Source organism: Silurus aristotelis, assembly GCF_946808225.1.
Source record: "Silurus aristotelis genome assembly, chromosome: 7".
Classification (NCBI taxonomy): domain Eukaryota; kingdom Metazoa; phylum Chordata; class Actinopteri; order Siluriformes; family Siluridae; genus Silurus; species Silurus aristotelis.
In genome coordinates, this window is record NC_139580.1 from 16,475,516 (window position 1) to 16,503,443 (window position 27,928).

General features: G+C 37.1%; 2 protein-coding genes across 5 annotated transcripts in view; both read right to left on the bottom strand.

Annotated features, from left to right (window-relative positions):
• Positions 1-27,928, bottom strand: part of LOC310729433 (dynein light chain roadblock-type 2) — a 130,721-nt gene that overhangs the window by 86,276 nt on the left and 16,517 nt on the right. The window lies entirely within an intron of this gene.
• On the bottom strand, positions 21,305-27,874 carry hbp1 (HMG-box transcription factor 1). Of its 4 annotated transcripts, none has more exons than XM_083547371.1 (11): positions 27,806-27,874; positions 26,236-26,410; positions 25,863-26,076; positions 25,526-25,649; positions 25,297-25,408; positions 24,775-24,890; positions 24,387-24,543; positions 24,131-24,275; positions 23,181-23,459; positions 22,912-23,053; positions 21,305-22,796 (listed from the first exon to the last, which is right to left on the bottom strand). In XM_083547371.1, the coding sequence occupies exons 1-11, from the start codon at positions 27,818-27,820 to the stop codon at positions 22,779-22,781; spliced, it is 1,497 nt and encodes a 498-aa protein (XP_083403497.1). In that variant the 5' UTR covers positions 27,821-27,874; the 3' UTR covers positions 21,305-22,778. The 4 variants fall into 4 exon arrangements, with proteins under 4 accessions (XP_083403497.1, XP_083403500.1, XP_083403498.1 ...); XM_083547374.1 differs by lacking the exon at positions 27,806-27,874 and adding an exon at positions 27,310-27,466; XM_083547372.1 differs by lacking the exon at positions 27,806-27,874 and adding an exon at positions 26,561-26,891.

Below are 27,928 nucleotides of genomic sequence, written 5' to 3' on the forward strand. Positions count from 1 at the left end.
AGCTGGTATACGGGTAACTGATGAGCAGATTACTTTTGGTGTGATTGTGTATGCGTTTGTTGGTTGATTTGTGCATTCATTAATACAGAGAGGGTGCCTGATTGATAGTTTCAATTAAGTTGGCCTGTCACTTGACAGAGGGATCTGTCAACTTCAATTCATTTTGTATGGCTCATTTGCCAGGTGAGCTAAAAGCTAGGGGGTGGGTCAGCTTCTCATCTAAAGAGACAGTTACAGCATGCCTGTATGTGTGTGCACTATGTCCACAGTTTAATTTAAAGCATTGCTAGCTGTAAACCCACGCTCTTCTTCCTCCCACTCCTAGCTCACATCAACAGGAGTTCCATGTATTCAAGTGGGTGTACAGGAATAAGTCATTATTACAGAAAACATTTTTAACATTAAAAATGTCGACTGCTGTCGATTTGAGATATAAAATAGAAAGTAAATTCTTCATTGTTCATTAATAATAATAATAATAATAATAATAATAATAATAATAATAATTAACATTTGTTTAATATTAAGTCATTATCAACATTGAAAATGTAAGACATTTAGCACTGGTCAGGGAAGTGGGCATAAACTTGAATGATGTTATGTATAGATATTGCTTTTATGGTTACATAATGTACATATATGCTTTTATGGTAGTGGAGCCTTGGTCTTTGGAGTGCAGGTGGTGTATTATTAAGTGGCACATATTCTTCTTTGCTAAAGGCAGTGCACTTCCTCAAACTTTTCACTAAAGACAGACTCAATATTTCATTTGGGCATTAATATTTCAGTTGGATTTTCCTGCAGTCCCCAGACAATTCTGACTGATATTCTGTTATTCTGAGTCATTTTTCTTCCCCTTTGTTCTGTAATAAGAGTTAGAGAATAGAGAGAGAGCGAGAGAGAGAGAGAGAGAGAGAGAGAGAGAGAGAGAGAGATGGTGGTGGTGTGTGGGGGGATTCTTCAACCAGTGGAGCTGAATTGTTACTGTGCATTAATCATTTCATATGATGCCATATACTGTATTAATATTTGTATAAAACCAATTAGTTCCAATGTACTCTATAGTTAGTCAGAGCAGAAAAACAGAACATACAGGGAACATGACACAAACCAAGCAAGGTCCATTACTCTGCTTATACAAAACAACGCTTTACCAACAGTTTTATTTTTTTTATTAATAAACACAACACACTGACACGTTTTAAAATTTTCAAGTTATAAAGTTTATACTTTTATTGTTATGAAACATCTGCAAGACAAGTTACTTCCTGTTATCAATTACAATATAACAGCTATAAGCATTTCTGCTCTCCAGTTTCTCTTTCTTACTTTCTCTTGAATATAATAACACAAAAACAAACAAACAAACAAAAAGATATATAACAGTATTACTGAGAAACCTGAAAGAAAACAGAGTCCTCTGTTATGAAGCTTCTTCTGTGGTAAAAATATCCATATATTATCATTTAGATTACTTGATACTTAGATTTCCATGTCCGCCGCAGAAGTGTTGTAACAATAAGACAGACAGCATAGTAGAACAAGTGCATTAATATAAACATATAAATTATTCTACAGCATGTTTCTCTTACAAAAAATAAAACAAATTCTGATTGAAGAAGTTATCAATACTGTGGTGTAAAATAAATAGCAGTTACAAAACTCCTAAGTGAGTTTTCTGCTATTAAAATGTATAAGTATATTCTTTACCCACTTTAACTCACATTATTCTCAATAAAGTCTCATATTCTTATTATTAGCTTTGATTCAGTTTCACCATATCTCCTTTTTAGAGAAATGTAACTGAATTATTCTGTAGCTACAGAAACACACAGGAAAAAGTTCATAGTCAGAAGAGTTATAAATGTACCTGTTCTGGGGGTGTGAGGGATTGAGTATTTTTACATTTATACCTTAATTTAATTAAATTTCCAAAGCTCTCTAGTTACTGTAATATTTCATGGATTGTTAAAAGTGTACAGTAACATTATTTTCCTGAAATTGCAGATAGTATAGAGTATTGAAGAAGCTTTAGTAGAAACTGAGTGAAATCATAATCATACTCCTTCTTTAAATAACGTTTTGTGATATTACAAGTTAATAAATGCACAACTGCATTATTCAGTACTGAATATTGCTACACTTCCTCAAAACTCTGCCACACCTTACTAAAACAAGTTCAGTTTTGCTGCAGAATGCTTGATGCTTTCAAATCTTTCTTCCCTGCAGTATCTCTTTTGTGCACTGAAGCCCGAGGCAGTGGGATCCCCAGTAGATTAGCCATTCACTAATAAAGCTGCTTGCCTTTGTATTACTGAGGAGACTGCCTGTGTTTTAATCAATGAGCTCTTAACACCCACAGTAAGACTGAGTACTATCTGAAGGAGCAAGACCTGCAGTGAAGGGACCAGATACACCAAAGAGTATATGCACGAGTCATGACTGCTCTTCATACAGAAGGGTTCCTCAAGGGTTTTTGGAGGGTTATGGATTTCTAAAGAGCACATTTGTGAAACATAAACCCTTTGTGTAGGGTTCTGCATATTAACTTCCAGAAGGACAAATGAAGAAATACCTTTAGGGTGCTTTTTTTTTTTTATTAATAGTGTTTTTGCACATTTGTACAAGGTTATATTTTGTTGGTATTATGGTATTAAGTTAGAAAATTGGAAAAATAACTCATTGTTTAACAGATAAATAAAGTCCTAGAACTTCATTCAGGTGTCTCTGCTCTCTGCAATTTAAATTACTGTCTCTTTACAACTCTATCACATGCTCAACTCTAAACAGCCCACCTCACTAGATCAAAATCTAATTAAATTGTTGGTGATTGGCATTGTTATGATATTTAGCAAAGCAATTCATAGATAGGGAGAAATTGAATAATGTTCACCATATGCGTTTTAATCCTACCCTGAATTTAAAATGAAACAGTGTTTAGTTTTTGCATCGTTGATCTTTTAAATTGATCAATCTGAATCTGTTCTGTCTTTTGCTGGGACAGAAAGAGAATGACTTCTGGGACATGCAGCACTTCCTGTGTCAGTAAGCTGTGTTTGTGCTGGGGTGTGAGAGAGCAGGGGAAGGCGTGGGAAAGTCTGCCTGCTGCACAGGACGCAATCACAAGGTCATCAACACACTCCTCTTCTAGCCACGTTTGTTAGGGCCAACTGCAGTGTCATTCTGCGAAAAACAGAGGCTATGATTCTAGGACAAGAGGCAGTCCAGAGTCATCACACACCAGACCGATGTGAGATTTTCTGAAGTGATGACTTGCAAGGTGACAGTTTAATAATGTTAATAGAATTCATTTATTTTGTTGTGTTATCTGTGTTTGACATTAATGGGTGCTGACTAAATTCCCTGTTGTTTTGACTTTTCAAAGTGCCAATCAAATGTATTTTTTCTGGCAATTTTAAATGTTTGGCTTTTAATTCCCAGATTCCTAAAGAGAAAAACCTTAAGCAGCATGGGATCAGGGGAACATTAGACAGCATTTCATATGAACCTTAGCTTTAAATAGGGACTAAAATGAAACGAATGGGACGTGGGTTCATCCATCATTATGTCAATGTAAAGACCCACGTGCGGTTTGGCTACTGTGGCCTCCCACAAAGTTGCGTGAAAGTCTGCTTGTTTTTCCACCCTAGGGACTGAGAAAGGATTTTGTTGAGAATCACATGGGGAAACACATGAACATCTCTACAAATATATCACACATGAACATCACTGAAGGGGGTCCTAAGTGGACATAGGTCCTTTTAGCTTTCTCACGTAATATTATTATTATTATTTTTTTCTTTCACATATTTGAGGTAAAAGGATTTAAGACAGTGTTGTGTGCTTGCAGCAGTGCATATTGGTTTTCCTTGCTGATTTATATTATGGTTATACTTTTCTCCCCCCTAAGGTCAATCGATACCTGGGCAAGTGGAATTCAGCTGTGTCTGACAGATCATATACAAACAGTTTTGGTACATTTGATGTTGTCCATAGTGCTCCATACCTAACCCGGCTGATTCTCCAACCTCTTAGATATCTCCTTGGCTTTCCCTCAGAGGACTCTTGTTAATATTCAATGAGAAATATCTGCCACAGGGAGAGAATAAGCCAAGTCATGCATAAACATAGACTGGGATTTAATTATATTCCTTGGTGAGAGCAATTGAAATTGCCATATGCATGATGTGAGGGAGCAAAGGGGAAATTAGATTTTGGAAGCACCTGGAAGTTAATGCTTTCAACACACCACAGAGGGATTTGACAGGCATTAGGATTAGGACACTACAGTTGGCAGAATCCACAAATATGAGGGGTGTTAATGTTAACAACTTTGGGCGGTATAGAGAAAATTAAGTGTGTTAAACAGGAAACATCAGAATTAAACATCATGCAGGTTGAATAAAGGAGAGTAATGATGTGATCAAAATAAGGATTCCTGCTCTTTTTGTGAGTGTGAGTGGCAGGCCAAGGCAGACTATGTGTTGACTAGTGAAGCATAGCAGCAAACAGGGATTTAGTATTCTACACAGATGGAAGCTACCTATCTGAACCCGTTGCAGAAATCCAGCATTGTAAATAGCAACTAAATCAGGTGTGCCTGAGAGAAGGAACTGGTCTCTCTCCTCGCATTAAAATCATACCAAGTAATATTTTATTTCATTCTGGGATGGTGTGCAAGACATCAGTATACACAACCCCTCTACACTACACACACACACACACACACACACACACACACACACACACATACACACACACACACACACACACACACACACACACACACACACACACACATGTACACTTGCCTTCATTTGCAAAGTCACATTTTTTCACCTCCTTCCAAATTCTCCTTTTTGTTTTGCTCATCTCTGTAAGTTTGACAATCTAATATTTACTTTAAACCTTTACTTTGAAAACATGAAGACCCTAACAATGCATTGGTTAATATCAAGATTAATTATTGTTCTTTGTCATACCACAGTTCTACTTTTCTCCATTGAGTTCTTTTTGTGCTCCTCCGCTGTATTCTATTGCATGGTCTATCTGTCTGAATGATGAAGCTGCAGAGAAATTGAGGGTAATGTATAAGTGCAGGTGTAAGCTATTTACTGTCCTTGAAAAAGACATTCATAATTTTGGTTCCTACACTGAAGATTCAAACACAAATAACAATATTTCTATCTTATAAAAGCAATGTTCCTGGAAAGGGCAAAAATAGAAAATCCTGACACTGTGCAATGCAATCCATCTAGTTCATTGTCATGGTTACTGTTCAGCACTTGAGCAAATGGTCTTATTATGTTGGAGTGTGCCTGTGTGTCTGTGTACTTCTGTATACACATGCACACATGCACGCACTTCATTTATACCTTTTACTTCGGTGGGTTGACTTTCAGCTCTTACGAGCGTTTATCAGCACAGACTTTCGAAGCGTGACAGTTGTAATGAACCTATTAGGCATGAAATTGAGTTTTGCAATCTAGAGAGAGAGAGAAAAGGAGGAGAGTGTATACACTCTTCATGTTCTCCACGTTTTACCCACAAAACCTAATTAAACTGTTAGAGATTTGTCTTAACAGAGGAAGGATTCTGCATCAAGCTTTATCAGGATTACAACAGCTTGCTTTAATGTTGTGGGTACTTGAAATAATACATCACTTGCACTGAATTTAGTTTCCAGTTTAAGAAGAGAAGTTATTTAAAATTTTAGATACTAATGTGGTTCAGACTATTATTTTTTATATCATTATGCTCTGTATAATGAATTTCTTCCTGCTGTTTATAAAAACAAATGTCCAAAAACATGATATATCAATTCACATATAGGAAACATGGCATTTTTTTTTGCATTGCAAAAGTTATATGAAATACTCACCGAAACACTAATGGCCCACAAAGTTTACTTATGGAAATTGTAAGCTGACCAAAGTATTTAATTTTTCATCATCATCATCATCTTCTCCCGCTTATCCGTAATTCGGGTCGCAGGGGCAGCAGTCTAAGCAGATTCCCCAGACACTTCTCCGTGTCCAGGGATCAGGCTGTCAAGGCCCCCGCCTTCGACTGCTGCCCAATCCTCTCAGCACCGGTCCCTTACGGTCCCTCCTGCAGGTGGTGAGCCCACGAGAAGGCGGCCCCACGTCGCGGCCCTTGGTTTATTTTTCTCGTAAGGGTCCCCTGGAGCATAGAGGGTTAAGGGCCTTGCTCAAGGGCCCAAGAGTGGCAGCTTGGCGATACCGGGGCTTGAACCCCCGACCTTTCGATCGGTAACCCAGCGCCTTAACCGCTGGAGCCACCACTCCCTCGCTTTTAATTTTTCACATTTGAATTATAAACGCATTCAATACAACATAAAATATTTTTATTTAATATAACATATAATTTAAATAAAATAAATGCATATTCAAATATTTTAGTCACCTTCCAAGGCCCATAACACAATATTGACTGCAGCAAAGATGATCATTGCTAATGTGAACAGTTTGGGCTTTTTTTGCTATGCCTCCCGCCTACCTGCCATGGTTTATTGAGCTCTGTGGTGCGGTCAGCATGGCCCCTGCAGAAGCACAGGCTCTCTCCATGCCCTCTTCTCTGCCATCTGACTCCCCACACTCATATGTGTATACACACACACACACACACACACACACACACACACACACACACACACACACACACACACACACACACACACATATATATACAAACCTCCATCTGCCCACTCCCACACTGCTTCACCAGCTTAGCGTCGTGGGAGCAGCTTCAGAGAGGTGTGTTCACAGCTCATTCCTGCACCATCTTTAACACCTGTGTTTCGCTCTCTCTCAGTTGTTGCCGCTTAAAGGAAAATTTGATGGATTTCAGGCTTTTTGGTTTGTTGAAAAGTCAACACAAATGGGCTGTGATAAATTACATGGTATGACATTAGTAAAAGGTGAACTTATTTCACCACCTTTTCACCATGATTTGTCCATTGCAGACATTATGGATCCTGTGCTTCCATTTTGCATCAAATGATTTGAGCAGTGTAAGATAGCTCACAGGGTTGAGAAATACACTGTAATGTGATGTGGAACAAAATACTAAACAAAATCTGCAAAATTAGCCATGTGCACTCTCCTCAAAGCTGCATATGACTCACATGAGAAAGAGAGAAAGGAGGAGACAGAGGAGGAGGGGAGGACACAGTCTCTGAGGTGATTACCTCTTTACTAAAGTGCTGATTGCACACAGTCATTAATCAATGCACTAATCAGGACTGAATTCTCCGATTATCTATGAAATTGACATTTGAGTACTTGAAGATTTTCGATCTCTGCAAAAGTAACTGTTGCTGGAGGAAGCGGAGAGTCTTCTCTTTTGAAGTAGAGGCGAGAGTATTTTTAGGCATGACACACATACAGTAGCAAAGAAGGCTGGATGGAAAGGCAAGAAACATCGACACTTGGTGAGAGAGAGCGAGGACATCAAGTAATCCAGATTTTGAACTGTGAATTGCAGATTGTAGAGATATGAATATGGGCCAGATTTTTCTTTTTTTGGCTTAGTGTGCGGAAGAACACATCCAGTCTCTTGACGTCAGGCATGCTGGTCGAGGATTGAAGGGCATGTTTCACATTCCTCTGCTTCTCTTATGCATGACCATACTACTATTGATTAACATTGATGTTTACAGAGAATGAGACAAAACAGTGTTTTAATGACTTCATACCTACAATTATTTTATAATTATATTATCTGCCAATAGAAGACAAATCTGGTTTACAAACTATAGACCATACAAATGTTATTATTATGGTCCCCGATGTTCATCATTACATAAGTAAACATAAGCTAGCGTGTGTTGGACAGGTCTATTAAGACATGCACTCATCCATTGAGTACTCCTGTCGTGGATCAGCTTAGTGTTGACAAGCACACTGTCAGCTAAATGACTTTGTAATTGCATCTTTCCAGGTGGCACACCTGTTTTACTCAAGAAAAATCAGGAAAGAAGGTCACAGAAACACAGAATGAACTGCCATGAAGACAGTGACCTGTATAGTCTGGTCCAGTTTATACACTCAGGTAGTGGGAAATAACATGGTTTCACCTGTAAGGAATTAATAGATGTGATAGGTGCTATTTAGTTCAGAAATAAAATTTGGAACAATAATTATACATATTTCTGAACTAAGTAATACGCAGTTTGAAGAGCATTTGATTTCCATTAACAAAAAAAAACAATAGTTTAAAAACTGGTGATCACTGTTTAATTACAAGGCCATTATTATTTTTAAAGGACATGGACACTGTGCCTTACCTGCTGTTAATATTTTGTACATATGGCATGCAGCCAATTGGAAAGCCAATTTCCACAGTTCCGGTAAAATTCTTTAAATCCTAACTGAGGAACTCAAGATGAAAAGGAATTATCAAGCCTAAATAAAGACTGACACATAAAAAAATAGACGATTAAATCTAGTAACAAAATGAAAAGAAGTTTGTTTAACATTTCACTTTAACATGAGCTTGGACAGTTTCTGCTAAACAATTTGGTGTGGCATTTCTGTGAGGTCAGCATGATGTAGTTCTGCTAACCATACACAATAATAGGCAAAGCTTACCATGCTGGTAGGAGGCAGTGTGGGGAAGAGTAGCTATAGTGGGGAAGGTGCTGGTGCCGTGATTAATACTGTGTTGCCCTTTGCTGTTCAAGAGCGTCAGGACGCCATTAGTATTCTGAACATGGAGGCCAGGAGTGTTTGTGAAGTGAAGCAGACGGCAACAGCAGAGCCCATGTTTATTCTGGCTGCTCCTCCAAGACAAGCTTACATACATTTCAAACATGTAGTGTGTATTTTTGTTCACAAAGGGTTATTAAATAACTCAAGAAGTATCTAGAATTTGTCAGTTTCTATCAGCAGACATAGACTCTGGGATGCTCTTTGGAAAGAAACCTTAAGCCATCACATGCAGACTTAATAATTAATGCATTGCATTAACAGTTTTTACAAGTTGATGCAAATATTACAGGATATCCTGTTTTTGCCTTCTACGTAACAAGTGTTGATTTGTTATGCACGAGTTTAATCTTGCTTCCATCCCTGTCAGAGCATGTTTTCTAAAGGGAAGGTTCTCCATGGTCTGTAGCAGCATCTCAGTGTAAAATGACTGCACATAGCCTAGTAATTCATTCTGCTAGCAGCTTTGGATGGAGCCCATAAAATGATGCTGAGGGTGCACCATCAATCTAAAAATACATACATTTACTGAACCTATCTGCAAGATAAACTCGAGGCACAAGTGTTGGTATATAAACTCCTTGCCTTGCAGTGTTTATGGCCTTTGTTGATATTGTTTATGTGAAACAGGATGATGTACAGCTCACTTTACAACAGTCAAACAGCAATTAACACGGAATAATATCACACGTTTTTCACCAGAACCAATAAGAAGTATAGTAAAATCTCTTTAACATAAACTTCATGTACATAAAATGTTTCATAATGATTTTTCAGTGCTTCTACCTACTATACACAGTATGCTTTCGGTAAGGTCCAAGAATGTGGACACGACCAACACACCCACAACCCAAAAAACTTTTTCCGCTCTTCTAGGAATTGTATTTTATTTATGTATTTATTTTTTTTTACCAGATTTAGGAGCATGGCTGTGATGATTTTCCCATTCATCCACAAAATAATTAGTTGGGTCAGGCACTGATGCCAGGCAAGAAGGCCTGGGGTGTAGTCAGTGTTTTAGTTCATTCAAGGGTGTTTAGTGGAATTCAGGTCAGGGTTCTGTGCAGTTTTAACAGAGCTCAAGTGGCATTGGCAAACTGTGTCCTCATGGATCACACATTGAACACAGGGACATGCTAGCATGTTTAAGCACCATAAAGAGAAATTGTAATGCTACAGCATACAAAGATTTTCTACATAATTGTGTGCTTTCAACTTTTTGCCAACAGCGGATCAAAAAATTGGCTTGATGGTTAGGTGTCCACAAACTTTTTCCTATAGAGTGTATGTACAATTTAAGGACATTAGAATAATAAAGTTCATAAAAGGCTTGTTGGAATGGTGAGTTCTTTATGGTGTATATGTTTTAATTTTAAGCGGACATAAAATACAATGTAAACACAAAAAAAATTCCATTTCCTCCTGACTGAACGTGCATATTATCATCTGAAGTAGCCAGCAGATATTTTCATTGACTTTTGTGCCACTACAGCTAATATGTCCCTACCCTGAACTAACCCTTAACCTCAGGAACCTAAAGGAAATCATTTGCCTTAGCTTTTAAAATAGACACTGCATTTTTTGTTACTAAAAACTTCACCTCATGGGGATATGCCGTTTCTCTTCACATGCTTAAAACTGCCCCATATTCCTATCACTATTCCTCATTCGGATTTTCCCAGTGAGTTTTCGGTCTCCTGTTCATGTTCTCATTAGCCCTGAGCAGCAGTCAATGCTTATAGCGAATTGTCTCCATGATGTATGTATTCATTGTGCAACATTAATAGCCTTTTCCATTCAATGCTATGACCACCTAAACACAGCCATGAATTACAACACCAGCACATTCCGCTTTTCATCAGTGCTGATTTGTGTATGACAGTTATTGTACCAATGGGACAAAGACATCCACTGAGAATTACTAAATACATTGAGGTGTAAGATGATGTAGAAGCTTATAAATATCTGCTGTGGGGACATTATTAACCAGGGTATTCTGTGCCAAGATATAACACATAATTCACTGTTCCATAGGAAAGTAAAAAAGATGAGAAAGTAGCAGGGAAGAAATATTAAAATGAGCACCGAATCTCCATTAATTGATTCTGATATTATGGTCACATCTTCCAGAACTACAAACTCTAATTTCTATGATCCCCAGCCTTCAATCATGTCACATGATCCTCATCTATCACTGTTGTGTTTGATTAGATTACTGATGTAACCTGTACAAAATTACCACACTACCATCAATAATCCACTTTTAACATCCTTCTATTTGCTCTGCTAGTTCATGTCTGCTGCCTAACCCATTGCTTGTTTACTGCTTTAAGTAAGTTTTTCTGGTTTGTTTGTTTTATTGTTCTTAAAAAAGACAGAACCTGTACTCTTTCCATCTGTCTACATGACAGAGCCCTTTATCAACAAAATGGATACAGCAGGTTTTAGTAAAATTTACCAAAACTGACACCAAGATAAGGAAAACAAGCTTTGCGTTACACCTGATTTATTTTTCACAATCTCTTATCATCCAGACGTCCAAAAATGTCAAGGAGTTGCCTTGTCACACATTTATCCATCAAGCCCCGAACCTATGACTACTGACACTAACCTACATGAATCCTTGCTTTATTGCAGCGGTTAGCTTTGACATAGAAGATAAATCAGGACCTTCAGGATTATCCTTCACCTGTCCAGTGTCACCCATACAATGGCAACATCGCTTCTAATTTCCATGATTTTAGCATACCATAAGACATCCTATCAGACAAAGGGCCACAGTTTGCATCTCATATTATCTGGGCATTTATGTAAAAACAGGAAGTGACCAGCATTGGATCGGAAGTTTCTCAGAATGTCACATACACATAACATAGCATTTCAATATTTACATGTAACACCACATTCACAAATACGCCCGCAGTTCATGATTAGTCCAATGAAGATCAATGAGGAATCGGGGATCAGTCATGTTGTTAAGCTGTTCACAATTAACACACTTACATAAATAGCCTGACTCAATCATTCAAAAACTTGATATTACTCCTGGAATATTGTCTGTGATGTTCTTTAGCTGTTCTAGTTTCATTACTTGTTTGTATCAACATTTTTACCTCAGTTTTCTTTTCTATTCTTCCATATACTATGGTTTTAGGACAACTCTGTTTGCTAAGCACCTGCTCCTTTGACTTCTTGCCTACATTTCCTGGTTTGAATGAAACCCACTTGCATATGCCTCTCCTTCTACATGACACACCTAACAGATATTTTGATTTATTTAGATTTCAGATTATTCTTTTGGATATTTGAAGAGAAAATGTGTTTGCAGAGGAGTGTTGTCTAAGTAGCTGAGTTTTAAAGCTTATTGAGTCACCAGTCTCTGTGCTTTGTCAAATGTATTTTAAACATATTGTTGACAGCATCCTGTCCACAGAAAGAGTCAGTGCACAAATGGAAGATGTAGCTTTTAATAGAAGCCCAACAAAGCAAAGCAGACTTTTTTTGGGAACCAGATTTAAGATTAATATTTACCTTTCCATGGCTTTTACGCATTGTTTACCTAAACTTAACTGAATTTCTTGTCACCTTATTCGCAATAACTAGGATTTAAGCTAAATAGAGACATGAGTATTGGTTGCAGTTTTGGTATAAATAATGTTTTTCTGGCCAGTTACAAGTTATGATATCAATATATATGATCTCAATACTTTGTCCATTACTCACCATAAATTCAGGTCTCCTGCTTTTTGAATACAACTGTCACCCACAAAGAAATCATTATGTGTATGGTCTGCTACACTAGTGCTCTTAAAGCAATTGGACAACAATTATATTGTAGCAGGAGAATAGGTCTTTATTTTCTGCATTGCAATGAGGACAAGGACATTTTAATCATTTAAATCTGCCCTTGTTTAAGGGTGTAGGACATGGCCTTATTTAGCTATGAACTAGGAATTATATTATTATTAAAAATTGTTTTAAACAAAACACGACCTTGAGTGACCCAGAATAAATTGTAATTAAAATTACCTCCTTTTCTGAGACTGAAATATTCATGGTTTACCATTTATAATTGGTGGATTACCAGACAATTATCAGCCTAGTTACATTCTTTATTTGACCAAATAAATGAAGCATGACAGATTACAAATTGGGATGAATATTCTGGTAAAATGACAAATGATAATTTAAGCATTTGCCACACTACACATAATAACACTTTAATATGCAACATTCCATTTTCTTATAAGTTCCTCTTCTTATCGTGTATTTATGCATGTTATCTGATGTCACACATACCCACAAATATTTGCACAAAGGAGCTTTTAAGTGCACCTCATCCTTTTCATGTTTAGTTTGTACTGTCTCTCCACAGTACGTAATGTATTCCATCTAGAGAATGAGTAAAATAAGGCATAAAAGGAAAGTAAGGAAATAGCGAGATAATAAAGAATAGCGAGATTTAAAAGAGAGGGAGAAATAAGTGAGAAGTTCAACCTTTGAGTTCTTTATCTTCCTAATGCAGTGGTCCGTCTAAAGGTTTTGTTCCTTTTTGGTCTCATTATCCACTGTAACCTTTGACTTCATCGGTAATGTTCAAAACACACATCAAGACACTCGCACTTTCCCTTTCTCGCTCTCTCTGACATATTTTCTGACCCCAATGTAGCATTTAAATGTCAACTGGAATCTGGTAGTAGAGCTATAATAGTTACAGAGCATACAGTAAGAGCTGTGGAAAACACTCTCAGTGCTGAGCAGTGCTTCTGATATTTTCGGGATTATAAAAAATTGTTTTGAAACTGACCTCACAGTTAAGATGTCTCATGACCATACATTATTACGTATTATTGCGTTTTCATATTTAATTTTTTCCCCTCAGGCCTTAATAATTTCTCATTAAAAGTGATATATATTTAATGTCTGCTATTTGTTATATGTGTTACAAGATTTTGAAATATATTATTCAGTAAAACAAATGAGCCACATAGTGAAACTAATTTAAAAAATTAAAGGATGTAATGTTTTGGGCTGTTACAAAACACCAAAATGGCTTCAGGTGCATTGGCACAAATTCTAAGATTTTCTGAAACTCTACTATCAAAATATACTCACTCAGCTGGTGTTGTGATAATGGTGGTGGAGAGTGCTGTCTAACAAGTCATTTAAAAATCCCACACAGGTGTTCAGTTGGATTGAAATTCACCAAATGCAAAAGCCATAAAACAGGATTTACATTATGTTCATACTAAACAACCAATTCAGTGAGTCACTATGTCCTGTGATTGTGGCAAAATCAGCCTGGAATAGGTCAGTTCCATCAGGATACACATGTTTTATCTATGGATAAAGAACTTTGTATTGATTTGCAGCTACTCTTCCTTTTAAGAGAAAAAGTGGATCCAAACAATGTCAGCAAAATGCACCAAAGAGCTCAACTAAGAACCCAGTTTAAAATTTTGTAATCTGACTTTATTAAGTAAACAGCAAAGCCACATAATACTTCTCTCTGTGTCTCATACTCATCTTTTACATCATTTTCAGGAAGTCTACTTCACTTGATATTGCATGGTTCTTTTGTATGGCCTTTAAAAAAAAAAAAAAAAAAAAAAGGAAAAAATGTATAAATATATATATATATATATATATATATATATATATAAAATCTGAGAAAAAAAATTCATAACAGGTCATTTTTTAACTATTTGCTTGGTTTTTTTTGTGACAATTGTGTAATTGTTCTAGTGACCTTTTAAGTGGTGAAACATGATATCTCCTGGGATTATTTCTACAAGGGAACAAATAAAAACAAAAAGTAGTCCAATATACATTCTGAGTGTTAGTGCAAAAGAAACAATAATTGCAAAATTGAGCAATTTCACATTCTCTCTCTCTCTCTCTCTCTCTCTCTCTCTCTCTCTCTCTCTCTCTCTCTCTCTCTCTCTCTCTCTCTCTCTCTCTCCCACACCTCACACACACACACACACACACACACACACACACACACACACACACACACACACACACACACACACTTTGTTTTCAAGCAAGGAACAGTCTGTCCCCTTTTCAGTCTTTTGCTCTGTCCCTTCATCTCTTTCTTTTCCTCTCTTCCTTTCTGTCTTTCCATCTCGCAGTTTAATTGTTCCTAACGAAGGATTCGTGGTGCAGATGCAGGCTCTGATTAGGTGGATGCACCTGCTGACATTTCTCTCTCTTCCTGACTCTGTCTCTCCTCTGCCCTTAATTGTTCATTTCATTATTCATTTGCTCCCCAAATTGCTCTTCTCGCAAGATCTAATACATAATGAAAGCTAACTGAGTCACTGAAATGACTATTAAATGAAACTAACATGTATTTAAGTGCTCAGAGAAGTACCTAGTAAGGGATTAGTGCTGAACACTTGAAATCACATTCTCCAGTCCATTGAAACACTATTGACATGATTTTAAAGGCCAATCAATATTGTCCATGGTGCAGTAGCAATATGTTCCTTTGTTGCAGTTTTAGCTTTAGATAAATCCCTGAGGCACTAAAATTGTATTGCATGCTCTTAGAGACTGCTGGTAACAATAACACTATAATGGATCGAAATTTCAACATTGTGCTTTTTCTGAAAGTTATTCAGCTTTATTGTTGCTCATTCAATAGAGCTCAAAGACTTTGGGGATCAGAAAGGATTGGTTTTGTGCATTAAGGATGGAAGGGGAACAATAGTGGGTATGATTCTTCAGTGCCAGTCAGCTCCAGGACTTTGACCATGCATAAACATGAGTCAGTCACTGCCACAGCCAGACACTAACACTGAAGAAAGGCAGGCTTCAGATGCAAGTGGAGATACATAGTGTTTGTGTATGTACTTTTAATTCTGAGGTTATATAATACTCATGAATATGTAGTGAGCATATAACATCTTTCATTAATTTTCACTGGTGTGTCTTCCTGATGTTGGGTATGAATGAACATATTTTTAGTATTCAGTAGAGATCCAAAATTATTCATCAGAACTTCACACATTCATGCAGGGGAAATAATAATCATGAAAGTGTGTTATGTTCTATTTTAACCTTAAACAAAAATTATATATCAAATATCTTGTCTATACAGAACAAGAATTAACAGCTATCACATAATTATGCCTACTCAGTTAGCCTGTTAAAAAAAAATTCAAGAATATGTAGCTTGCAACTAAATATTATAGATATAATAGTAAAGAGCAAAGGATGTTCAGGGTGATAATTTGGTAACAGCTTAGTGACAGATACTGGTGTCAAAAGGTTAAATGTTCCCATGAACAGCCATACAACAGTTTATAGATGTGAGGTAAAATGTCAGTCAAAAAGCTACATATCTACCAACAAGAAGTTAATTACTAGCTAGCAAACACTGGTCAAAAGTTTGTTTTCCAGTTGGAAATTGTGTAAAGAGCTTGAACAGTCAATCAGATTTCAGCTGAAAAATGTCTGCTGCTTGTGGCCTGCTAAATGTACAAACAAATTGTGAGACAGTGCAGAGCATCTGAGGTTACAATGCATGTGACTGTGAAGCTAATGCAGCTCCTTTTAGAAGAGATTCAAAACCATTTCTATAAAAATTTAAACTAAAATTAGACAATACCCATTTTCTTGCTTGAATTCAATAAACACTCTAACCTATAAGATAAAATCCATAGAAATATACATGACTTTTTTGAACCTTAGCTTTCTGACTTTTCAAACTAGTTTAAAAACCACTTATCCTAGTAACTAGATATCTGCTGTTTTTTTGGTAAATTAGGTGGTACTGTACATTATGTTAGATACTGTAGACACTGCACATATTCTATTCTATATAACTACTCCAGGCAAGAATACATGTATGAAAAAATACTTGAGTCTCGAAGGTTTATTAAAGAATTATTCTAATGTCATAAAACTTATTATAATAAAGTATATATTTACATGGGGTTCTAGGTTCCCTGGATAACTGTCAAGGCCAGTAATAATTGCCTACATACTTTTAAAATACTCTTCAGGCTTACTTTAGTAAAACACTTGAAGTTCAGCGGATTTACAGACCTGGGTGATATATAGAATCAGGCAGAAACTCCAAGCACAATGTTACACTACCATGCATATAAAGCAAGTTTAGCACAAATGAAAATGGAACTTTCGCACTTGCTGAAGCAACTGCTAGCAAACATATCAGTTCTCAGAGAGACCCATTTAAAATCAGCATGGTTGCAGAAGCTCATAAAGATGTTTTTTAAACTCAGAAGGGGATATCCCAGGCTGGGCTCTTTGTAATTGCGGTGCTTTGACTGTTATAGTAACCTTATAATATATTTATGAGCCCACAGAGAGATGCCCTGCACTGTGCTGTAACACACTGAAAATGCCATTACAGACACCTTCAGTGTAGACAGCCAGCCACTGGCTAACAGTCACTAAAGCAATAAATAGCACTAAGCGAATAGGCCATAAAAGGCCTATGTATTAGAGGCTCTTGTGTTCAAGAGTGTTTCCTGGATGCTATGTCACATTGCTCTGTTCACATTTCATTCCGAAGGGGCCAAGCCCACAAGCACAGGTGACCTGACTGGGCATGTCGTGGCAGTGCCTGCTAATAAATAATTTGATTCCATTGAGCCCAACAGAGAAATTCTGCACAAAATAGAGAGAGATGTCTGACCTTGTGCTACCCTGATGACTGATATATCTGTACAACAAAGTATTATGAAAAACACAATGCCATGCCAACATCTCAGAACTAAAAAGGAAAACTCAAAGGTCAGACTGACTAACCTTAGTTCCTGCTGATTTCAGTGGTTGTGTTCAAATATTATAATAAAGTGTCCGGTGAATTATCTTGTGGAAAGCCCTAAGATGGTGTTTTTGTTTATGTAGCACTAACCAATCCCACTAGGCAATCATCATTTTAAAACTGTCTGCCAGTGCTAGTTAGAGACTAACAGTGATGCTGTTGTGCTCTGGCAAACATGGCAGTCCAATTACTAGGTCATTAATAGCATGTAAGAATTTTCCATAGGTAGCAGTATCATCTAGCATCTTCCCTTTAATCCAGCATGAGTAACAAGAAGGCTGAGTAGTCAATGGACTATAAAGTTTTCTGTTGAAGGACACTGGTCCCTGAGTTTTGTAGTCTCAGCTCCTGAATCATCAAATTCAGCTGAGCCATGCATATTGATTGCTTTGTAGGCTTTTTGTAATATTTATCAGTCATTGCATAATGTGGGCAATTGTGACTTGCAAATTTTTTGGGATATGAAGTTTGGGTTAGATTTAAATCAGGGCCTAAATCCGCCAGCTGAGCATGCTTTGTTGGCATCAGAATTGCCGCATAGTGCATGAGCTAACCAAGCCAGCACTGCATCCTTTAGATGGTCAGTGATAAGGGAGTGAATGCATAGCTGATGACCATCCTTGGCTTTCAGGGAATTTTTACACTGGCTACATGTGTGGGAGTCTGGCAGCATGGCTCAGTTAGAATCTCTTTGTGTCAGAAGAGAACGATGGTTCCATCATGTGGAGAGAAAAGTCCCAGAGCTGTTAATTAGCAAATACTCAGCTAACCTAGTTAAATCTAAAATGAAAAATGTTATACTGGAAAACTGCTTGACCATGCTAGTGATACAGAATTCAGCCACAGGGTCACTTATTGTTAGTGGTTGATATGAATGTGAGTGGAATCCAGTTAATGCATAAGGCTTCCTGTAATTTTTAGGATCTGCAGTAGAACATAATCTGCCATATTAAAATCTGTTTGGCCTGCCAGTCATATGATCAGTTCCAATTTATTTATTTTTTTTATGTTGTGTTCAGCTTCAGGGAATGCAGTTGACCAAATTCTTAGTACCACTTAGTACAATTTGCTGATTCGGATGAATTCCCTAAAATAAATAATCTTTGAATCGTTTTAGAGTGCTTTAATTTACACCATGGAGGACGGTCCACACTATAGACAGTGCTCATCCAAGATTTTTTATGATACAAATCACAAGGCATTGTGAGTTTTACTTTGCTAGGGTACAGGAACTGACTCTTTTGTCTCTCCATAAACATTATTGCAGTTCCTCTACATCCTGATATTCCCCCAAAATTTACTCCTGGGAAACCATTGCTTTGCACAGTTCATTACACTTCTATACTGTTTGTTTTATAATGGGATTGGTAACTAGCTCATCAGCTGAGTAAGGTGTGTTAGACCGAGAAAATATTAAATTGTGGAGGGACATAGTCGATTCCCTTGACTGAGATTGGGAACAAGTATGTAACAAGCTCACGTCTCAGATTCTTCTTGTGAAGCTTTTAGAGAAGAAAAATATAAAGTGATGACCATCAAAAGTGTATTATCAAATCATTTGAGACTTGTCAGTCCAAAGCCACTGGATGTCAGGTGCTAACCAACTTCTTTAGTGAATGTGCTGTTATAGAGCCCTCTGGAGGTCATTTTCAGTATAGCGCAACAAGAAGGTGCATCAAGTCAGAGTGAAGTAATAGATCACACTTGGAATTCTGATTCTAAAGCATAATAGATATAGCTAAAAGGTTACTGACAAGCAGTAACTGTGACAAATTCTGTATTTCCTAGTGGTCTTTCTCTCAAATTTGATCAGGATGCTATATGATTATAAGTTCATGCAATCCTCATTCATGGACTGAGGATGTTTTTGTTTCCACACGACTGCTTTATATCATGTAAATCAATGGTACCTGCAGATATTGAAAGAAAATGCTTTTGTTGAATCATTTCCCTACTTTATTTACTTACATATTAATTGGTGTAATTTTGTTCTAGAGGAAGCTCTATAGCAGGGTAAAGATTTAATTAAAGCCTTCAAAGGGTACTTGACACAACAGGAGGCCCACTGTTCTCTAGAGCGTTACCACATTCATTAGATTCTCTATTGTTTTGATGTGCAGAAGTTTCTGTGGAAACAGCCGCCATGGAAATGCAACTGACAACTGCTGTGCTCCCTCTGAACCACAGATCAAAAAGCTACTGACATCACCTGCAATGACCAGACATGAAGCACACCTGAGCACACCCTCTGTGTAGTGGGAATATAGTAATGCTTTTAAAACTTGTAAAAAAACAAATAAATATTATTCCTGTGCACATTGAAGTATCAGTCACAAAGATAAAACACAAATGTTTGGTGGTCCACAATCCTACAAATGAAATGATTTTTTCCCCCCTCCATTTTTAGTCATCATGCATAGCAATAATATATCACATCATACTTTTATTTCTACTCTTCCTCAGCTATTCTATAAATAATAGCCACCCATAAATTACACTCAATAATATTACAATTATTCAATAAATGGACAAATATATATAAAATATGTCTTTATCTGTTAATTATTAACTAGAATCATTTACACTCACCTTCCACTTTTCAGTAGGAACATCTGTACACCTAAACATACATGCAGTTATCTAATCAACCGATCAGGTGGCTGCACCAAAAAGCAAAATGTTAATGCTGATACAGGTCGAGATCACCTGGTATTTTCACACACAAACAGTTCTGTGAAAGAGGTCAGAGAAACATTGTCAGAATCCAGCTGCAAGATCAGTAATTACAATTACTAACATGACTAGAAGAATATAGTGATTAGAGAAAAATGACCTGGAGTGGTATTTCCATTAGAAGAGCTGCCAAACCACCATCTGAAGCATCAGTGATCAATAACAATGCAAAAGATTACTGATCTTTTTTCATAATTTACAATAGATATCCTTGCTACAGCTCTCTTTTAATACTAAACATAATGATACATACCAAAACTACTAAAATCTCTCAGACCACAACACAGGCTTTCTTTTAAAAGGCTTCAAAAACATTTTAATGTTAAAAAGTGTTTGACAGTTCATTCTAAACCATGGTAAACAAAAATAAACTGCACAAGTTAAAATTGTGATCTTTATGCCCCCCTTCCTCCATCCCCCATCCCCCTAGCTCACCTGTCCATTTTCTGTTGAATTAACATCTGTTTCAGAGAAATGAAACATTATGTCATGATCTAATTATTTATAATGAATTTGTATGCTTATTTATTTTTATGTCTATTATCTGATTTGTGCAGATCAGCAACCAACTGTCTCTTTTTTTGTCTCATGTAAGACAAAGGAAATTTTTTGATGAGTGCAGCCTTATATTCATTCTCCATGAAAATTGGAAAAATGGGGCAAGGCTACATGTAAAATTTAAGCCCGAGAACTAAAGAAAAATTATACAAATATTTCAAGAATGATAAAACTATAATAAAGAAAATGCTATACAACTGTTTCAATACAATTATTTTTAAGTAGTTTTTTAATAGTTTTGATAAAAATGATTTTTTTTGTTAGAAAAAAATGATTTTTTTATGACTTGATTAAAAAATTTATTATTGTGTGTCATGTTTATTTTAATACAATAATCTTTATTCATTTTTATTAAGGATGCCATTAATTCTGCAGAGTTTACAATCATCAAGAAAGACATTCATAAATGATACTTGTTTAGTATAATAACCACAGTCTAATGTATTCTATTTGGTAATAAATTCCAACAATCCAAAATAAGTGAGTGTACAATCATTTTAAAACTTTATTTATAATATGATACAGGAATATTTTGTGCAAGAACTAAATGGGAACATGGACCTGTACATTATCAACAACTCTTTTTCTTTAAATGTGATGGCAGCCCTGTAAAGCACAAAATAAACTATACAGTTTGGCCATGATTGTGAGTAAACTATATTTATATATAATTTTATACACAATACATCAGTTTGTATACATTTACTGGTTGTACAAGTTTATGTATGTACGTAAAGTGCAAGAACAAAACACTTACAGTGAAGGCATGGCCCTGAAGTGCTGTATGTGAGAGTGAATGTGTGGTGTCATGTATGAATGTGTTCATTTGTAATCAAGTAAATGTGTGTATGTAAGAGTGTGTGTGTGTGTGTGTGTGTGTGTAGAAGCATGTCATGCACTATAATATGGCGAGTCAGAGGGTATATATACCCATATGCACATTGCTTGTGCTCCCACACACAGTTCATGGTCTAGGCTGGTGTCTTGGTGTCTACAGAATACAACCATTCCTAGGTTCACTGATCAACATGAAATTCAACATTTGTCCATTTGCAATACAATGAGTCTGTGCAATATTTTGAGTTATACAAATATAACATATCATATGAACAACTGCAAAACAAGCTGACTAGTATCTAAAATTCCTCTTTTTACATTAAAAATATACTTTTTTTTTTTTTTTTTGCGCTATATATACTGCTCCTTTGCTCTCACTAAAATAGCACCACAGGGTCTCACCTTTCAAGCATAGAAATACAAAATTACCTGAAAATACAAGTGAGCATTTTCTTACTTTGGAAGTATAAGGCATTTCCATATTATTTATTTTATTGTAAAGAATAAGGAAAAAAATATATATGCTGTTAGTTTAATAGATAATATGCTTCATATATATGCATGTATGTACACATATTGTGGGGTCTAAAAATCTGAGGCCATATTGAAAGTGTGAGATTTTGTTCTAATTAGAAATAAACAAACAAAGGTTATAGAATTGTGAAATATTTCAAACAAAGTTAATAGAAAATTCTGAAATGTAGGCCCCTCTGTTTAAATGTAAGCAAATCTCTGATACTGACAATGTTAGCTACTTTTTTTTTTTCCACAAAAGGTCCGATATTCCTCATGCCTAATTTCTTAGAACTCTCTGCAAAAACATGTTTTATTACTTAAATGATGGATTAGAAATTAATTTGTTCTAAAAATGGATCATAAGGTTTGCACGCTTGGGTAAAATAGTCAAGTAATAAAGAATTCGAGGTGACTAGGATTTTCACTAGTGGTCTCAGACTTCTGGAACCCAGAATATGTGTGTTTACATACCTACATACATAAATGTCTATCACTGTAACGATGCTTACTATATTTTTATCATCACAGTTAAGTCTCCTCACTCCTATAGGTGGATAGATGGCATAGATCATAGGTCAATTGCTCCCAGTCCTAATTCTTGGCTAGTTCTGCTGAGAACCCTAAAAGAACAAAAGCTTGTTAATTGAAGTTAAGTTATGTAAAAATAGATAAATGCTAATCTTGTTCCATTTTACAATCAATTCAAGAATTTAAAGTAAGAAAATGAAATTTCACCGAGTTGGTTCTCTTGCGCTTCCAGCAATCTGGATTGAGGCGTTTTTGCTCCTCAGCCAGCGCTTTAGCCTCCATGGTGTACATCCTTCTCTCCTCGTTCTTCATTTTCTTCCACTTATCACCCAGAATTACACTAATAGCTCTGGGGGAAATGGGAAATGATTTTCTTAATACGTTTAGCTTGTAAGGCAGGAAAATGAGGAAGGGACATAAAACAGAAAGTCACTGTAGTAGTATTGCAATATGTGTTAGCTACTGTTAACGTTTACCTGTTATCTTTCCCAGGATACATTTGCGTGTACTCCACTCGATACTTCTTAGCAAAGAGCATGAAAGCGTTCATTGGCCGTTTGCATTTTGTGGGTGTGGCTCCACTGCCCCCTGAGGAGTGGCTACGTTGTGATTTGCTACTGGGGGAAGAGGCAGAACGCTCCAGCTTGTCACAGTCAGGGCTCACAGTGCCACCACTTGACTGGGATGCTCTTCGCTGGCGTGCCATACTGCTCAGCACGTACACAGCAGATGAGTCCAGAGGGGTGAAGTCATAACTGCAAGGAGAAACAGAATGAACTGCAAGCTTTCACAAACCACCACATGATGTTCAAACTACATACACTATATGGACAAAATTTTGAGGACACCTGACCATATGATTGGCATGTGCTTTTTGAACATTCCATTCCACATTTAATCTCTATTTGATGTTACAAAAACCTACACACTTCTGGGAAGATGTTTCACTAGATTTTAGAGTGTGGTTGTAGAGATTTGTGCTCATCCAGTCACAACGGTGTTAGTATAGTCAGGTACTGATATACAGTGAGGAGGCCTGGGGGGCAGTCAGTGTTCCAAATAACCCCAAAGGTGTTCAGTAGGGTTGAGGTCAAAGCTCTATAGCAGGCCACACAAGATCTTCCACTCCAACCGATGTAAGATCTTTACCCATGCTTCTACATTTACAGAGCTTGCTTTGTGCACAAGGGGATTGTCCTGCTGGGACAGGTTTGGGTCACCTAGTTCACGTGAAAGGAACATTGTGTGCCTCCAACTTTGTGGTAACAATTTTGGGGAGAACCACATATGGCTGAAGTTGTGTGTCCCAATACTTTTGCCATGTAGGTATGTATACACTACATGCAAGACTTAAATTTCTTAAATTGCCATTAGCAGGGGTTTTGACATATAAACCTATAGCAGAGTTAACAAAGACAGTGTTTACCTCCTGAAAGTGTCAAAAACAGCTGAGTCATCAGAATTGATGGCATCACGGTGTCCTGGAGGTAGACACAAGTCCCCAATCTGCATTTCATAACAGGGAATACCGTGCTGCACCACAGTAAGGCTCGGATAAAAGGAGGACCAACCTATATTGTACAAAAATTAGGTCAATTTAACAATCAAACATTACAAGGCAGACAGTTGTTCATGCAAATGTGTTTTATGAGTTCAAATGAGTCTTTATTTGCAGCATGTACCTTTATTTTTTACAAAAAATGGATGGTCCAATTGGCACTCAGCAGTTAGCAGACCAGGCTCTTGAGAACCAGGGTCAAAGGTTAATTTCAGAACAGACTGGCCAAATGACACAGTCTGTTCCAGGGCCACAAGTTTCAACCCCTCACATCCATACGTCTGCAAAGCAAAATAAAGAGGTCAGTATGAATACAAGCTTCACTTACTCTGTCTCAATCCTTTCTATAATAAACTCATATTATATGTTTAAAATAAACACAATATCTATTTGAGGTGATCATTCACCATTAATAAGATAAATTGGTTTGTTATTAGCTTCTCTGTTAACACTGGACACTCTCAATAATGCCATATAGGAGAACTTTATAATGCATATAAAGGACATATTACCTTAAGGGGATTGAGGTGCATGCCTACTTCATCCTCGGACTCATCCTCAGACTCAGCCACATCCTCCACCTCCTGCCACTCCACATTTGGCCCTTTGTGAAAACGAAGGCGTGTGCCTGTGGAAAAAAACAACAAAACATTTATTTTGTATATGTATATTGTATTGTCAATCTTGCTGTAGGGAAATAACTGAACACAATACAAACTAGCCATGTGAATTATGCCCCAAAATTGCAGGGTGGAAAGAAAAACAATTCAAATGACTGTGCCTGTGCCCCTCCCTTGACCCATGTTCTCGATTTGTTCTTTTTATATTGTAATGGCACGAATCTAACAGAAGAGGGTGCTACTTATACTTCATCTTCAACTGCTCATTCATAAAATGGCTGATGTTCAGGTCAGCTGGGTTTCCCACAAAACCCAAAGATCTCTTTCTTAAAAAAATCTTTTATTGGCCATCATCCATAGCCTTTTGTCAAAAGTCAACACAAGTATATGACAGTGGCTGTTTGTGGCCTTTACCTTTTAAAAAGCAGTGCCAGACTGTGGAGGGCCAAGAATGGGACCATCCCATGTCGTCATCATCAGACAGTGAAGACAAACAGAATACCCCAGACTCTGACTCACTGCAAGCCTAAAATAATTTCAACAACAGAATCGATTTTATACAATAGTATTATATGACTGAAGTAACATTGTACATAAAATTAGTTCTAATTATTCAATTCCAATCTGCTGCTGAATACTGTACCCTCGTGCGGCGACGCTCTCTCATGTGGCTACGAGCAGGACTGGGAGCACTGCTAGAGGCCTGAGGAGGCCGAGCGTAGGAATGTAAACTGTTACTGTGGGCAAAGATGTGCACAGGCGAGGACCTGCAGACACAGAATGTTTTAGGTGATGCAAAAATAATCTTATAAATAAACTAGACTTATAAATATACATTTAAAGTGAAATGTACTAAATTATGCTGTAAATATACGAAATGTTTGTAATATTATTTTAAATGAGATCATATTTTTTTTCCTTGAACATTTTACAGAAATTGCCATATACATTCTGTGATTAATTTCCTGTATTTTGCTGACCTCGGGTGGGGTGCACTCTGCAGCAAAGGACTTTGTGGACTGGTGGCAATGTTGGCTAACTCTGTAAGCCAGTTTGTGTGGGAGATGCTACTGTTCTCTGACTGTGGGCTCCAGCCTTGCTCAGGCATCTCCTCATGTGACACACCGGGAGTAACCTGGAACACTGCTGGGGACAACTGGTCATCCTGCACCTCCTGCAGTTCTGGCAAATCATCTGTAAAAGAGGTACAAAGACATAAACTTTATAAACTGAACTGCAATTGCTTGTTTGGCTGCGATGCTCTGGAGGACAATAATAATAATAATTAATAATATTACATGAATAGACTGACTGCTAAACAGAAGACTGAAAAATAATCAATTGTGGAATCACCATATTCTATAGGGCCTCGAGTAGAGGGGCAGCCTGGTGAAGATGGCAGGTCCTCATTACACTTGAGCATGTCGAAGGCCTCATCCATGCTGGAGCAATCTGTCTTGGATTCCTGGACTCTTTTCGGGGCTGTCTTTACCTCCCACACCATATTACACCTTGTCACATGGGCAGGCTTGAGACATATATAAAGACAAATAAGGCTTCAATGTGATGTGATTGTTGAACAAATACAAAAATTACCAACAAATTAGAAACGAACCCCATTCTTAAATAACTCGCACCTATTTTAAGATTGAATGTACTTTTATATGAATAAACTTACTCGATCAAAATGAAACGATTATTCATCATATACACCCTAGAACTGCTTATTAGTTTTGAGTTTGTTTAAGTGCAGTATGTAAACAAGAACGGCCATACTGGCTATTGAGTAATCTCGCTTCTGCTTTAAAACATGACCGTTCGATTATAAGTCCCCACATATTAACACGGATTCCGAAAGGAAAACTCTATAATAAATCGAGGTTTTAAAACGTTTGTATTAAGGAAATGTAATAGCTTTGTTTGCGGACTTCCAGTCTGGTCACGTGACCCTCTTGCACGCAACCTTGTTTATAAACGCCAGGAGAGTTGGCGCATGCGCGGCTGCGCTCATTCATTCACAACTGCGTAACAGCAGGCGACGGAGAACAAGACATTTAATTTCGATTACTAATAAATCCCGAGATCTTCACCAACACTCGATGACAGTGAATGAAATTTACTGGAGGAGGTTGTTGGTTTCGATTTAAAAATAAAACCGAGTGATTTAACAGTCATACTGGCAGCCAATATTCACACGGGACTGAAAAATATCAGCTGTTCACAATGTTCACATTTATATTTACTGAAAGAAAAAAAATCGAACTGGGATCCGTCCGGAAAGCACTGTTATAGAAATCAGGTTCGCTAATATGCATAGTTGCTATTAAAGAACATTTATTTATCTAATCAAACAAAATACTTTTATAGACGTGATTAGTACACTAATAATAATACAAGTATTTATCTAATTAAAAATCATTCTCTCACACAGACAGGGCTTTAGGATAGTAAGAGAATCGTGATTAGGGTTAGATCTTGTGCTCAGTGATCTGTCAGAAAGCCCCTCACTTCTCCCTGAACTGTAAACAAAAGAATGTCAACAAGTTGAGACATGGCGTTCAAAGCCCTTACAGAGTATCGCAATGAATGAAGGAAGATTTATATTTGGTACCATACGGAACATGGGATCTTTCTGAACACGACAGCTGGCTATCAGTTTCGTTTGGTTAACTAGTTGGCAGGTTGGATAACTAGCTGTAATGGCTGGCAACTTACTGAGCCACAAAGCAAAACAACAAACGTCACAATGAAGAAAAAAAAACTAACGTTATAGATCTCTGTCAGTCAGAAACGAAACAATGAATGACAACCTTTTTAATCTCCGAAGTAAAAACAACCATTTAGTACAACGCCTGCTTCCATTTCAACCGATCAACATTAACGTTTCACTTATTCGTAATCGGGCTCTAAGTTTTTTACTCACCAGTCCTGTCGCCATTACCGAGTATCTCTAGCATTCTCCCAGAGGGCTGGACCGGGTACTTTTAGACCTGCACGCTGATTGGTCAATGCTTACGTCAATTAAATATACTCGAAGCGTGATTGG

Bases quoted from the DNA above. Each gene is read 5' to 3' on its own strand.
- hbp1 (XM_083547371.1), bottom strand. The intron at 24,544-24,774 runs GTAATATGTCCT...TTTGCTTTGCAG, and splicing joins TGCACCTCAATCCCCTTAAG to ACGTATGGATGTGAGGGGTT. The intron at 24,276-24,386 runs GTACATGCTGCA...TGTACAATATAG, and splicing joins ATTTTTTGTAAAAAATAAAG to GTTGGTCCTCCTTTTATCCG.